At 57.0% G+C, this 12502-nt stretch overlaps 3 protein-coding genes across 9 annotated transcripts; 1 reads left to right on the top strand and 2 right to left on the bottom strand.

Annotated features, from left to right (window-relative positions):
* The first annotated feature begins 1428 nt into the window (after positions 1-1428).
* BOLA3 (bolA family member 3) lies at positions 1429-2983 on the top strand. The gene is made up of 4 exons (XM_033081446.1): positions 1429-1474; positions 2068-2191; positions 2319-2407; positions 2850-2983. The coding sequence occupies exons 1-4, from the start codon at positions 1445-1447 to the stop codon at positions 2913-2915; spliced, it is 309 nt and encodes a 102-aa protein (XP_032937337.1). The 5' UTR covers positions 1429-1444; the 3' UTR covers positions 2916-2983.
* Positions 2984-3044: 61 nt separating this feature from the next.
* MOB1A (MOB kinase activator 1A) lies at positions 3045-7723 on the bottom strand. The gene is made up of 6 exons (XM_033081445.1): positions 7386-7723; positions 6559-6725; positions 5749-5842; positions 4289-4422; positions 4049-4212; positions 3045-3598 (listed from the first exon to the last, which is right to left on the bottom strand). Exons 1-6 carry the CDS (start codon positions 7397-7399, stop codon positions 3521-3523), a joined length of 651 nt encoding a protein of 216 aa, XP_032937336.1. The 5' UTR covers positions 7400-7723; the 3' UTR covers positions 3045-3520.
* Positions 7724-8431: 708 nt separating this feature from the next.
* Positions 8432-12164, bottom strand: LOC117007985 (wiskott-Aldrich syndrome protein homolog 1-like). Of its 7 annotated transcripts, none has more exons than XR_004420231.1 (7): positions 11785-11918; positions 11593-11703; positions 11402-11511; positions 11009-11118; positions 10815-10926; positions 10240-10349; positions 8432-10156 (listed from the first exon to the last, which is right to left on the bottom strand). XR_004420231.1 is itself a non-coding variant. In XM_033081479.1 (3 exons), exons 1-3 carry the CDS (start codon positions 12066-12068, stop codon positions 11319-11321), a joined length of 399 nt encoding a protein of 132 aa, XP_032937370.1. In that variant the 5' UTR covers positions 12069-12164; the 3' UTR covers positions 11214-11318. The 7 variants fall into 7 exon arrangements, 1 of the variants encoding a protein (XP_032937370.1); XR_004420232.1 differs by having other exon boundaries at positions 8432-10119; XR_004420233.1 differs by lacking the exon at positions 11009-11118.
* Positions 12165-12502: the final 338 nt, after the last annotated feature.

Genomic DNA, 12502 nt, shown 5'->3' with positions numbered 1-12502 from the left:
TTTCGCAGTGGTGTTTCCTCCTTCATTTCCCCCTCTTCGTTTCCGCCCTCCTCTTTTTCCCTTTCCGCCCGGGTTTTTCCTCATTTCTCCGCATCCTTCAGGGATTTACAAAACCGCCGGAATTTCAGCCTCATTTTAATTCCAGGAGCGAGGAGGTTTTTTGGCCGGTGGGATTTTTTTAAAAATTTGTTTTGTTTTGTTTTGTTTTTGCACCGCGGCGCGAAGGAAAAAGAGGTGGTCATTCCAAACTGAAAAATCAAAAGCGCCGTTTCTTCTCGGATTTGGGAATTCGGTCGGCGGCGGAGCGGGTGTTTCGGCGTTTTTGTTGGGCTTTTTTTTTTTTTTATTTTGGGATAATCGAGATGGGACAGCGGCAGGTGGAGGGGGGAGACACCGCAGGGGTGTCCCGGCGGCTCCGAAAAATTCACACTTGAAGATTTCTTGGTCGGCTCGGGACTGTGGTTACTTGAAATGAAGTTTTTTTCCGGGGCGGATTGAGGACCGGTAGATTTTTTTCCCATGTCTCAAGGCAATAGGATTAATGTGTATTAAACTGTAGATACTTCTAGGACAGTAAATTTATGCTGATAATTTTATTTTGTATAATTTTCCCTTTTTCTTTTCCGCCTCTTTGTGTTGTTTTTCCCCCCTTAACCTTCTTTTCTCTTCCCCTTTCCCCCAGTGTTTCAGTAAATTTATTTTTTAGGATGCCTAAAAATTGCAAGTTTGGATCCTCCCCTCTGGTTTTGGTTTTGTTTCTTTTTGTTCTGTTGTTGTTTTTTTTTTTTTTTAATTTGTATTTTATTCTGAGTTGGCGCGGCCACGGGGCCGTGGGCTGTATTATTCCTGATATCTTTAAAATATTGTGGGTGTTTTAATAAATTTTATATTTATTTTTTGCACTCAACACAAGGCTCATGTGGAATTCCTGATGGAATGGGGCTGGAATGGAGGGGGAGAGGGGCGGGATGGGGATCTGAGTGTGGGAATGGGGAGCAGGATTGGGATGGGATGGGATGGGATGGGATGGGATGGGATGGGATGGGATGGGATCCATGGGATGGGATGGGATGGGGATGGGGATGGGGGTGGGGATGGGATGGAGTCAGGATGGGATCCTGGATATGGGAATGAGGAGAGGTGCAGGACAGAACCTTCTTTAAGGGCACAAGGGGGTGAGGAGGGGCCCTGTGTGGGGGCAAGGTGAGACCCTTTATGGGGTCAGGACGGGACAGAATGAGGCTCCTTGTGGGGTCAGGATCAGGTTCTTTGTGGGGTCAGGGTGAGACTCTTCAGGGGCCAGGAGGGGACCCCTCGGGGCTGACACTCCAGGGTCCTCCGAGCCGCCAGAGGGCGCTCGTGCAGCGAGCACTGGCCCCGCCCCTGCCGCGGTCGGCGCGCGCTGATTGGCTGAGCCGGGGGTGACCCCGGCGCGCGCCCCGGGATGGCGGCGGCGGGGCTGGGCCGGGGCCCGGTGAGTGTCCGTCAGTCCCCGCGTCTGTGTGTCCCTCTGCCCTTGGCCCTTGTCCCTCTGCCCGTACTCCCCTCCCGGCCCGTCCCCTCTCTGTGTGTCCCCCCCCGGTGCCGGTAAGCGCGGCCCGCGCCCCGTCACGGTGAGCGGCCACCGGGCCCCGCTGTGGGGGAGGTGCCCCAGCCGCGCTCACCCCTGTCCCCCACCCTGGGAGCCGCTGTGCCGGTGTCGGTGAAAGGCGGCTCCCGTTTCCATCTCTCCTTCCCTCCGTTCTCCACAGTCTCCCGGTTTCCCCCCTTTCCTCCCGGTGCTCTGCTCTTCGCCGTGTCCCTCCAGGTAGCCCCCCCAGCCCCGTTTCCATCGCCCGAAGGGGATTTCATCCCCTTCCTAATCCTCCTCCCTCCCTCACGGTACCGGTGATGGCACCTCCCGTTTCCATCCCTCCTTCTCCCAGTTCACCCTAATCTCCTAATTTTCCCCAGCTTCTTGTGCCTCCCCTTCAGTGCCGGCAGCTTCCCCTTCCCCTTCCCCTTCCCTTCCCTTCCCCTGTGTTTTTGGGGTCCCCCCGGGTTCCTCAGGCCGGTTTCGCCCCCCAGCTGTTGCTGCGCTGCCGCTCCTGGCGCGGTTTCGCCTCTCAGACGGACGGGGAGTCGCGCCTGGCGCGGGTGCTGCGGGAGAAGTTCCCGCGGGCATCGGCCATCAAGGTGGTGGATATCTCAGGTAAGGAAAAACTTTGATTGTCCTCAAACACCCCCGCGGTGTGGCAGGGGCGGGGTCCGGAGGGTGAGGGCACAGAGGTGCCACCCTTTGGCTCGAGCTTTGCCTTGAACCGACTGGAATTTCGCAGGAGGCTGTGGTGCCATGTACGAAATCCACATCGAGTCCGAGGAGTTCCGGGAGAAGCGCGTGGTGCAGCAGCACCAGATGGTGAACCAGGTCAGGGGCTTTGGGGGCTGCCCTGGGGCACGGGGTGGGAGAGAGGGAATGGCTGAGGGAGCAGGAGCAGCTGGAATGGGGGTGAGGCACCCATCAATCCTGGCCCTGCACAGACACCCCAAAACCCCACCCTGGGAGCAGTGTGCAAACGTTCCTGGCTCTCTGGGGCCATGGCCATTTCCTGGGGAGCCTGGGCAGTGTCTGAGCACCCTCTGGGGGCAGAACAGCACTGGGCAGTTGTGCAGGGTCCCCATACTCTTTGGATTTGCTGCATAACCCCCGCAGGGTGTGGTTTGTGCACACGCAGCACCGGGAATTCTGTGTGTGACTGCACTTTTTATCTTATCCCAGAGCCTCCAGTCCCCTGGGGCTGAGGGTGCAGCCCCTCAGTGTGGGGCCCACCCAGCCCAGGGCTGTGCTGAGAGCTGTGCTTGCCTTGCAGGCCCTGAGCGAGGAGATCAAGCACATGCACGGCCTGCGCATCTTCACCTCGGCCCCCAAGCCCTGAGGCTGCTCCCAGCACCAATAAAGTGCTCCAGGAGGGGCCCAGGGCTGCCCCCCTGGGTGTGAATCCCACCCCGTGTTGTGTGTTCAATCAGGGCCCCAGGGAGCACAGAAGAAGAGAAGCCCCTCTAGCTCTGAAAGAAGAGCAGGAAGAAAGTTTATTATTATTATTATTGCCTTTGCCACACAGGAGGGACCCGTGGGACAGCCAGAGCTGCTCCTCTTACCCAGGGACAGGGACAGCCCACCCTGGGGCCAGGCACTTCTCCTCACCCCCCACGGGGAGCTTAAGGCTCTGGGCCAAAGTGCACCTCTTTTATAAAAAAAAAAACCCAAAAACAACCAAACAAAAATAAAAGCGCTTCCAAAAATAAGCTTGAGCCGCTCCGGGCGCGCTCTCGGGCTGGAGAGTCCAGAGAGGAGCTGTGGGCAGCACCTGGAGCAGAAGCTGCTCCAGTGCAGGACAGAACCTGCTCCACCTCTGCCCAGCCCAGCAGGGGCTGCGTAGCAGCACTGAGGCCACTCGGTGCTGTCCAGTCTCTGGAGCCAAGCGTGGAGGTGGCTGAAGAAGCAGAAAAGGAGCGGCCAGAAGGGTCCTCCTGGGGGGTTTTATCTGTCCTTGGAGCCCAACTTCTCAATCAGCTCGTGCAGAGGAGCCAGCTCCCGCCTGTCTATCAGGCTGAACTCCTGCAGGAGAAAAGGAGACACAGGAAGGGAAGGAAGCTGTAAAGTGTCACCCTGCACATGGCTCCTGGGACCAGCACCACTCCTGTTCCTTGTGGAGAAATCCAATTTCTTCTGCAACAAAACTTCTGCCACGTTGCTGTGTACAGCAAGTCACAGAACAGGCTTGAAAGTAAAAGAAAAAGGTGCTGGTGCTGTTCCTTTCAAGTCAATTCCCAAGCTACAAACCCTCTGAATTCTCCAATTCTGGTTTTGTTTGCTGCAGATTGGTAATTAAAACCCCAGATGGAAATTCGAGCACTTACAGCCAACATAAAAAACCCAAACCCCACGGAAGCCCAACACCACAAAGGGCTCAGCTGGGTATGAAGGGAGAGCTGGGTGTTACCACCAGACACCCTGGAGATTTCAATCCAAAAGCCAAGAGGGAAGGTGCAATCCCTCCCAGCTCACCTGCACGAAGAAGATGAAGTGCTTGAAGGAGGTGTTGAGGTGAGCCTCCTCCTGCAGCCTCATCACCGAGTCGAAGTGCTGGTGGTAGATGTGGGCGTAGACGCGGAACAGCCGCTTCAGGATGGTCTTGGCCACCGACATGAAGTTCTTGGGGAAGGGGACGCCTGGAAGGCAGGGACAGATGGATCAGAGGATGGCTCAGCCAGGAGGGGCTGTCCCAGGGCACAAGGCTGCACCCACCAATCTTGGAAGGGAAGAGGGTCTCGTCATCCAGCTGGTCCTGCACCCACGTCATCAGGTAATCGATGTACTTGGGCGCCGAGCACTTGATGGGCTTCTTGATGTTGGTGCCGTCGGCCCAGTGGTACTCATACCTGTGGGGAGGGGGATTCAGCCCTGGCTCCCACAGGAAAAATGGGATTTCAGGCTTTGGGCTTCCCCCCTGATCCCAGGAGCAATGCCTGAGCCGCTCAGGGCTGAGGAGAGCAAAGCTTGGCTTATCTGGGTTTCCTGATTCAACGGTCAGGGCTGACCCCTCTGGTTTCAGGCTCAAAAATCACAGAATTCTGGAATATCCTGATCCACTGGGATCATCAATCCAGTCCTGCCCTGCACAGACCCCCAGCAATCCCTGGCAGTGCTGTTCAAATGCTCCTGGAGCTCTGGCATGTGCCCATTCCCTGGGGAGCCTCTGGGGGAAGAACCTTTCCCTGATCTCCATTCCACATTGCCCTGGAACAGCTCCAGCCATTCCCTCAGATCCTGTCCCTGCTCCCAGAGATCCACAGTGCCCCTCAGATGTTAAAAATGCTCCTCAGCTCTGTGGCAGCCTCCTCTGCCATCACCATTTCCTTAAAACACACCAAAAGCTGACCAAAGGAGCATCAGGGCCATCACCCCCTCCCTGGATTAACTCCCCTCTGTGGCTTTCAGATCCATCAATTTGGGTCACACAAGATTTGTCCCACAGCCTCTGGGATCATCCCACAACAACACAGCCCCCTGTTCTCAGAGCTGTTTTACAGGATCCTTGAAAAGCAGCAAAACCTTCTCTGTTTTTCACCCGGGCAGGAAGCTGTGACAGGAAACGGCCCCAAAAATAGAGGCAGGAACTGGCAGAGCAGATCCTGCAGAGTAGGAGAGTTCCACAGCACCCACAGGGTGCTGGGCTCAAACTGAGAGCCTTGGCAACCTCCCAAAGAGGATTCCCAGCTGTGGCTTTGCCCTGGCAAAATGCACAAGTGCAGGACCAACCCCTGGCATCCCTGCAGGAATTCACACCTAAAATCAACCAGGTGGCCCCAAAAAGGGTTCACTCTCTTCTTCCAACCTGCCACAGAGCAGTGCCACATTAGAAAATGAAAATTTAAGTATTAAATTAAATTAAAAGCTGATTAAATGTGCCTCCTGATAATTCACCACATCCCTGGAAGTGTCCCAGGCCAGTCTGGGACAGTGGGACTGGATGGGATTTAAGGTCCCTTCCAAACCAAACCATTCCAGGATTCCTTCAGACTGCCAGCAAGACCAGTCCCTCCCAGTTAAACCAGACCTCTCACCAGCTTCCAGACACAGGGAAGGATGAGAGAAATGACACACCCAGATGGAGTGACCATAAATGACAGCAGAGGAGCAAAATGTGGCACCTCAATCCCACCTGGACACGTCCCATCCATTCTCCAGCTCTGCCTGGCCCTCACCTGGGCCCTGCAGACATGACAGGGCAGCTGCTCTCGGTGCAGAACTCCGTGATGGTCCCGTACAGCATGTTGATCTGGTTGAAGAAATCCACGGCTGCGAAGGGAAAGCGCCCTGGGCTGAGCCAGGTGTGAGCACAGCGAGGCTGCAGCACCTCCCAGAGCTTCCTGTCAGTGTCCCACCAAAGTCTCGGCAAAACCACCTGACTTCCAGACATCTCAGCCACCCAGGGATTTGGATTGATTTGGATTTTTCACCCTCAGCTCCACTTAGAGTTCCATAGAAAAAGTGGGATTAGCTTCCTCAAAAACCTGATGGGTTTAGTAATACAGGAGAGACTTTCCTGGCCTGAATCTCTACCTTCCTTGCTCAAAATTATTTTTTCCCTCTCTAACCTCCAAAGAAGCAAAGGGCAAGGCTTTGAAGCAGCTGCTCAAACCAAATTGGATCTGAAAACAGAAAACAAAAAAGGAAACTCCACAGTCCTGGAGTTTGGGGGAAATGGAGCTCCACTGTCTCTCTGGATCATTTATACTGCAGCTTTTACAGCCCATGGTGCTGATTTTCTAACTCCAAAATAACCATTCACAAACCAAAAAATCCCCTGTGTGAGCCTGACCTGCTAAAAACCCACCCCAAAACCACAACGGTGCTGCTTTGGTACAGCTTTGTCTCTTCCTCCTTGCACAACACCCCCCTGACGTGGGCCCTGCTTCCGCTGCTTTTATCCCACCTCAGCTACCCTGACCTGGGCAATTCAGGGGTTTGCTTGAGGATAAATTTTGGGGTTTTCCTTCTCTCAGAGGACTCACTGTTGACAGCAATCCACTCGTTGAGGTCCTCCCCCTCGGGCAGCATCACGGCCTGCCGCAGGTTGCCGCTGCCCAGCGTGGCCTCGGCGTGTTTGAGGAGCTCATACTGGTGGGATCCTTCTGGAATGTTCTTCTTTGGCTTGAATGTTTTCGAAGAGCGGCTCCCACTGAGAAGGGGGAGAAGCATTTCCAGTTTGCCACAGAATCATGAGATGGGTATGGGTTGGAAAAGATTGCCAAGATCATCGAGTCCAGTGTGGCACCATCCCCATGGTCACCGTTCCTCGAGTGCCACATCCACCCGTGTTTGGGACACCCTCTGCATGGGCACTCCCTCCATCGCTGCCCTGGGCAGCCTTTCCAACCCTTGCAGTGAAGAAATTTCCCCGAAAATCCAATCTAAGCGTCCTCAGGTCCTGTCACAGTTTCCCCACAGCTGAGGAAACCCTTCCTTGTACATTCCCTCCCGATGATTCCTTCCAAGGGTTTTCACTCTCCACACACACTCAGGAACCCCCCAAGCACAAACCACTCCACTCAAACCTTCCCCACAGAACCCTCCTGTGCCGTCCCCAGCTCCTGAAGTCCCCAAACCTTCCCCTCAAAGCCCAGCACTCCCCTCTCGAATCCCTCCCCACTGCATCCTCAGAGCCTCCCCCAAAATCCTTCCCCTCCTCAACCACCTCAAAGAACAACCCTCCATCCCTCCTCAAATCATTCCCCCATCCACAACCTCCCCCAGCCTCTCCCCACAGCCCTTTTCCCTCCGCTGAAGCCCCTCGGGGCCGCCCTCAGGACCCTCCCCTCAGGGCAGCCCGGACACTCACAAGAGGAAGCTCATGGCGAGACGGGGCAGGCAGGGCTGGAACGGGGTGAGAGGAGCGGGAATGCACTGAGGGCAGCGGAAATGGGCTGAGGGACAGGGAAGGGGAGAGGGAGCGGGGACCGGGAAGGGCTGAGGGAGCGGGCGGAAGGAAGAGAGGCCGGGATGCGGGAGCGGAGAGGGAACGGAATGAGGGAGAAGGGAGGGTGAAGGAGCGGACTGAGGAAGCAGGAAGGGCTGAGGAAGCGGACTGAGGGAGAGGGAAGTGCTGGGGGAAACAGGAAAGGCTGAGGGAAGGGACTGAGAGAAGCGGGGCCGGACTGAGAGCGGATCGAGCCGGGCCGGGCGGCGCTGAGGGACCCGCCCGCGCCACCAACTCTCGCGAGAGCTCCGGGAAGGGGCGGGAACCTCGCTGAGGGGGCGTGGCCCTGCCTTGAGCCCTATTGCTATGGCCACGCCCACGTGGGGCGGGGCAAGAAATGAGCGCCAAGAGAGGGGCTGGGACCCCCAGAAAGGGGACTGGGACCCCCAGAGACCCCACCCCGTACACCTGGGCATCCCCGGAATGGGGCTGGGACTCCAAAGATCCCTTTCCGTACATCTAGGCATCCCCGGAATGGGGCTGGGAATCCCAGAGACCCCACCCCGTACACCTGGCCATCCCCGGAATGGGGCTGGGAATCCCAGAAAGGGGACTGGGACCCCCAGAGACCCCGCCCCGTACACCTGGGCACCCCTGGAATGGGGGTGGGACCCCCAGAAATCCCTTCCCATACACCTGGGCATCCCCGGAATGGGACTGGGACCCCCAGAGATCCCTTCCCGTACACCTGGGCATCCCCGGAATGGGGCTGGGACCCCCAGAGAACCCGCCCCGTGCACCTGGGCATCCCCGGAATGGGGCTGGGACCCCCACACATGGAGCCACATGATGAATCTGTCATCAGCTCGGTGTAAGAGAAAATTGACAGGAGAACTTAATGGTCTGAGTTACCCTCCTTTAGGATTCAAACAATCCCTCGCCCTCAGAAAGAAATGAAGACGAAGAGATGAAAGTGAAAAAATAACAACCCTTTATTACAAGCGGGAAGGCAACAGGTAGACCCAAAACTCCCGAGGATCCCTGTTTCCAACAGAAAGACCCCCCTCCATAGGCCTTGGAGCACTAGAAATGGGGATGGGACCCTCAGAGATCCCTCCCCCTGGGTCTGGGCACCCCAGAAATGGGGCTAGGACCCTCAGCCCTGCCTCCCTGTGGGCTTGGGACCAGAAATGGGGCTGGGTTAGGGCTAATGCTGACATCAAACCCAGCCCCTTCCTAAACCCAAATCCCTAAACCAAAGCCCACGTTTAACCCTGACCTTATACCCAACCCCAATTCCAACTCTAACCCCCACCCCACTTCCAGTCCCTTCCTAAATCCTCAGCCAGTGCCAGGAAGGACTTTTTGCCCATTCTGGCAGCACAAGGCTGAGGGAGAAGAACGAATCCAAAAAGCCAAGCTCAGAGCTGAGCTGAGAATCATCCCTGGATTTTTCTGCTTTAATCTCACTGCCACCCTCTTGCTTCCCGCCCCCCACCCATTTTCTTTCCCTCAACCTGACATTTACCATTAAACAAAACTCATACCACTCGTTAGATTTGACCTCATTCACACTTTAATAATCAGTCCAAGCCTGTTATGCATTGTTAGATTCCTGTCAGTTTTTATTTTCATTTCATCTAGATCCCAGGAGATGCTCAAGATCTCTGTCCATCTCAAGCTGGAGGACACTTTAGAAGGACTCAGGAGGGTGTCTCTGTGCCTCTTTACCCACAGAACAATTGGAGCCTTGAAGCCTGGCCATCACTTCCCTGAGTGTGATAGGGATGGAAGTGATCTCTGGCTGTCTGGTGCTCCCTGCCCTGGGGTTGCAGTTTGATTGCATTTCATCACAAGTGCTTTGCTGGGAGAGTCAAACTCAGCCAAATTATCAGCAGCCAAATGCCAAATTACGAGCCAAATTATGAGCCCAATTCCCTTATCGGCTGTTGATTTTGATTTCTGGTAATCTGAATTTGGCTGGTGTCCCCGAGATGCTCAGTTCAAAGCCAGGCTTTGGGAAATGTTTGGGAGGTTTGGGCTGTCTGTTCTCATGCTGGTGAGTTATGGGGGCTCTCCAACTATGGCAGACCTGAGGAGGCCCAGGGAAGGTCACTCTCCATTTTATCACTCTTCCTCTCCATCCTCCTCCCATAACTGTGGGGGTCAGATGGTCCACATCTCTCTCCTTTAATGGGGGTGACATCCTGAGAATCCCCCAGCCCCCATCTCCCTGCTTTAATTGGGGTGAGCTCCAGCAGTCTCCATCCTTCTCACCCTGGAAGAGTGCTGGGGGGGCTCTGTCAGTCTGATCTTTTGAAGTCTCATCTTTCCATTTGGGGGCACAGGGTGGCCTCCATCGTCCTCACCTCACTTAGGGGGGCCAAGACCATCTCCATCCTCCGCTATGGAGGAGCTGGGGTTTCTTCGGCATCTTCACCTTGCTCACCATAAGGGATCCTTTGCTTCTCCCTCCTCCAGTTACAGAGGGGTTGGGATTTACTCCAAGCCTCCACCCCTAGTGGGTGGTGACCAGGCCATCCTGTCCTCAGCCTTGAAATTGGGGAGGTCTGGGTTCTTCTCTGTCCCCCAACTAAGGAGGTAGCAGGTCTACTCCTAACCTCCACTGGATGGCGGCCGGGCTGCCTCGGTCCTCCTGTGGGATGGAGGGGCCTGATGGTCTCCACCCTAGGCTGGTGTGGAGATGAGGGTCAGGTCATGTCCATCCTCCTCCCCCTTACTGGGAAGGGGCTGGGTGGTCTCTGTTCATGCTCACCTTGGTGTGGGCTGGGTTGGTCTCCATGGAGTGGAGTCACTGGTGGGGTCTCCGCGCCCTTCGCTGCCACTCGTCTGCTGTGGAGAGGCTGGGCCAGCTCTGATGTCATCCTGTGTGGGGATGGGGGGGTCAGGACATGTCTGTCCACTTCTCATTACTGGTGGGGGCTGGGTGGTCTCAGTTCGTGCTTACCTTGGTGTGAGTTGAGGTCACATCTGTGGAGCGGAGTCATCGGTGGGGTCTCCGCGCCCTTCGTTGTCACTTCACCTCTACTCGGGAGGAGCGGTCGGGATCATCTCTGTTCTCGCCCACTGTGGGAATGAGGGTCACGTCATCTCCATCCTTCTCCTGTTAGTGGGAGGGACTGAGTGGTCTCTTGGTGTGGGCTGGGTTGGTCTCCGTGGAGCAGAGTCACTGGTGGGGTTTCTGAGCCCTTCGCTGCCACTCGTCTGCTGTGGGGGGGCCGGGCCAGCTCCGACATCATCCTGCATGGGGATGGGGGGGTCAGGACATGTCTGTCCACTTCTCATTACTGGGAGGGGGCCGGGTGGTCTGTATTTGTGGTTCATACTTACCTTGGTGTGAGTTGATGTCGTGCCTGTGGAGCGGAGTCACTGGTGGGGTCTCCGCGCCCTTCGTTGCTGCTCCTCCGCTATGTGGGGGGGCCGGGCCAGCTCTGATGTCATCCTGTGTGGGGATGGGAGGGTCAGGACGTGTCTGTCCACTTCTCATTACTGGTGGGGGCTGGGTGGTCTCAGTTCATGCTTACCTTGGTGTGAGCTCAGGTCGTGTCTGTGGAGCGGAGTCACTGGTGGGGTCTCCGTGCCCTTCGTTGCCGCTCCTCTGCTATGGGGGGGCTGGGCCATCTCTGATGTCATCCTGCATGGGGATGGGGGGGTCAGGACGTGTCTGTCCACTTCTCATTACTGAGAAGGGGCCGGGTGGTCTGTGTTTGTGGTTCATACTTACCTTGATGAGAGTTGATGTTGTGCCTGTGGAGCGGAGTCACTGGTGGGGTCTCCGTGCCCTTCGTTGCCACTTCTCCGTTATGTGGGGGGGGGGCTGGGCCATCTCCGACGTCATCCTGTGGGGGGTTGGGGGGGTCAGGACATGTCCACTTCTCATTACTGGTGGGGGCTGGGTGGTCTCAGTTCGTGCTTACCTTGGTGAGAGTTGAGGTCGTGTCTGTGGAGCGGAGTCACTGGTGGGGTCTCCGCGCCCTTCGTTGTCGCTCCTCTGCTATGGGGGGGCCGGGCCAGCTCTGATGTCATCCTGTGGGGGGTTGGGGGTTCAGGTCATGCCATCCTCCACCCATGAGTGCTCACATCATGGGCGGTTTCTGTTCGTGCTTACCTTGTTGTGGGTGGGGGTGGTCTCCATGGAGCGGAGTCACTGGTGGGGTCTCCGCACCCTTCGTTGTCGCTCCTCTGCTATGGGGGGGGCTGGGCCATCTCCGACGTCATCCTGTGGGGGGTTGGGGGTTCAGGTTACGCCGTCCTCCACCCATGAGTGCTCACGTCATGGGTGGTTTCTGTCCCTGCTTACCTTGTTGTGGGTGGGGGTGGTCTCCATGGAGCGGAGGAGTCTCTGGTGGGGTCTCCGCGCCCTTCGTTGTGGGGTGCAGGGTTCAGAGTGGATCTGACGCAAGGGCGCCCCTCTCCCCCTGCACTAGGGGGGGCGGGGGGGGGGGGGTTTCCCTCTGCCGCCGCCGCCGCTGCTCCGGATCCCGAACTGGGGCACAGCAGCCCACCGGCCTCTTTATATACCCCGGCTGAGCCCCGCCCTCTTGGCCACAGCCAATAGGAGTCGAGAATCAAGCTGGCGTCCATTGTGAGGTCATAGAGAGGAGGCGTGACCGGAGCGATCTGATTGGTCGGGAGGAGCGTCCCGAAAGGGGCGTGGCTCGGGCCCGGGGTGGGGGAGGGGCCAGGTGTGAGGGATGGGTGGGGGAGGGGCCAGGTGTGAGGGATGGGTGGGGGAGGGGCCAGGTGTGAGGGTGGGGTGGGGGAGGGGCCGGGGTCACACCGCGATTTTGGGAGCAGCTCCAGGTGCTGCAGAATCCCCTTGGAGCTGCTGCCCAGGCTGGGGGTCAGCCCAGGGCACCTCTGGGGTCATGTCCAGCCTCTCAGCCACCCACACCCTGCCCATTGCGGGAGCTGCAGAGCTGACACTAATTACATCCATTAAACAACCATGTGTTTATGTTGTTTCTCATCTCGTTTGGCGCTGCCGCGGTCGCTGCCCGGTCAGAATCCTGGATTTC

The sequence above is a fragment of the Catharus ustulatus genome, chromosome 27 (assembly GCF_009819885.2).
Source record: "Catharus ustulatus isolate bCatUst1 chromosome 27, bCatUst1.pri.v2, whole genome shotgun sequence".
Classification (NCBI taxonomy): domain Eukaryota; kingdom Metazoa; phylum Chordata; class Aves; order Passeriformes; family Turdidae; genus Catharus; species Catharus ustulatus.
This window is presented reverse-complemented; position numbering and strand designations above follow the sequence as displayed.

Excerpts from the sequence above, each read along its gene's own strand:
- BOLA3 (XM_033081446.1), top strand. The coding sequence starts at position 1,445 with ATGGCGGCGGCGGGGCTGGGCCGGGGCCCG. Across the intron at positions 2,192-2,318 it reads CAAGGTGGTGGATATCTCAG|GAGGCTGTGGTGCCATGTAC; the intron begins GTAAGGAAAAAC and ends GGAATTTCGCAG. Across the intron at positions 2,408-2,849 it reads AGCACCAGATGGTGAACCAG|GCCCTGAGCGAGGAGATCAA; the intron begins GTCAGGGGCTTT and ends CTTGCCTTGCAG.
- MOB1A (XM_033081445.1), bottom strand. Across the intron at positions 4,423-5,748 it reads GTCATGTCTGCAGGGCCCAG|GTATGAGTACCACTGGGCCG; the intron begins GTGAGGGCCAGG and ends CCCTCCCCACAG. Across the intron at positions 3,599-4,048 it reads ACTTCATCTTCTTCGTGCAG|GAGTTCAGCCTGATAGACAG; the intron begins GTGAGCTGGGAG and ends TTTCTCCTGCAG.
- LOC117007985 (XM_033081479.1), bottom strand. The coding sequence starts at position 12,068 with ATGGACGCCAGCTTGATTCTCGACTCCTATTGGCTGTGGCCAAGAGGG. Across the intron at positions 11,512-11,784 it reads CCACCCCCACCCACAACAAG|GATGACATCAGAGCTGGCCC; the intron begins GTAAGCAGGGAC and ends AACCCCCCACAG.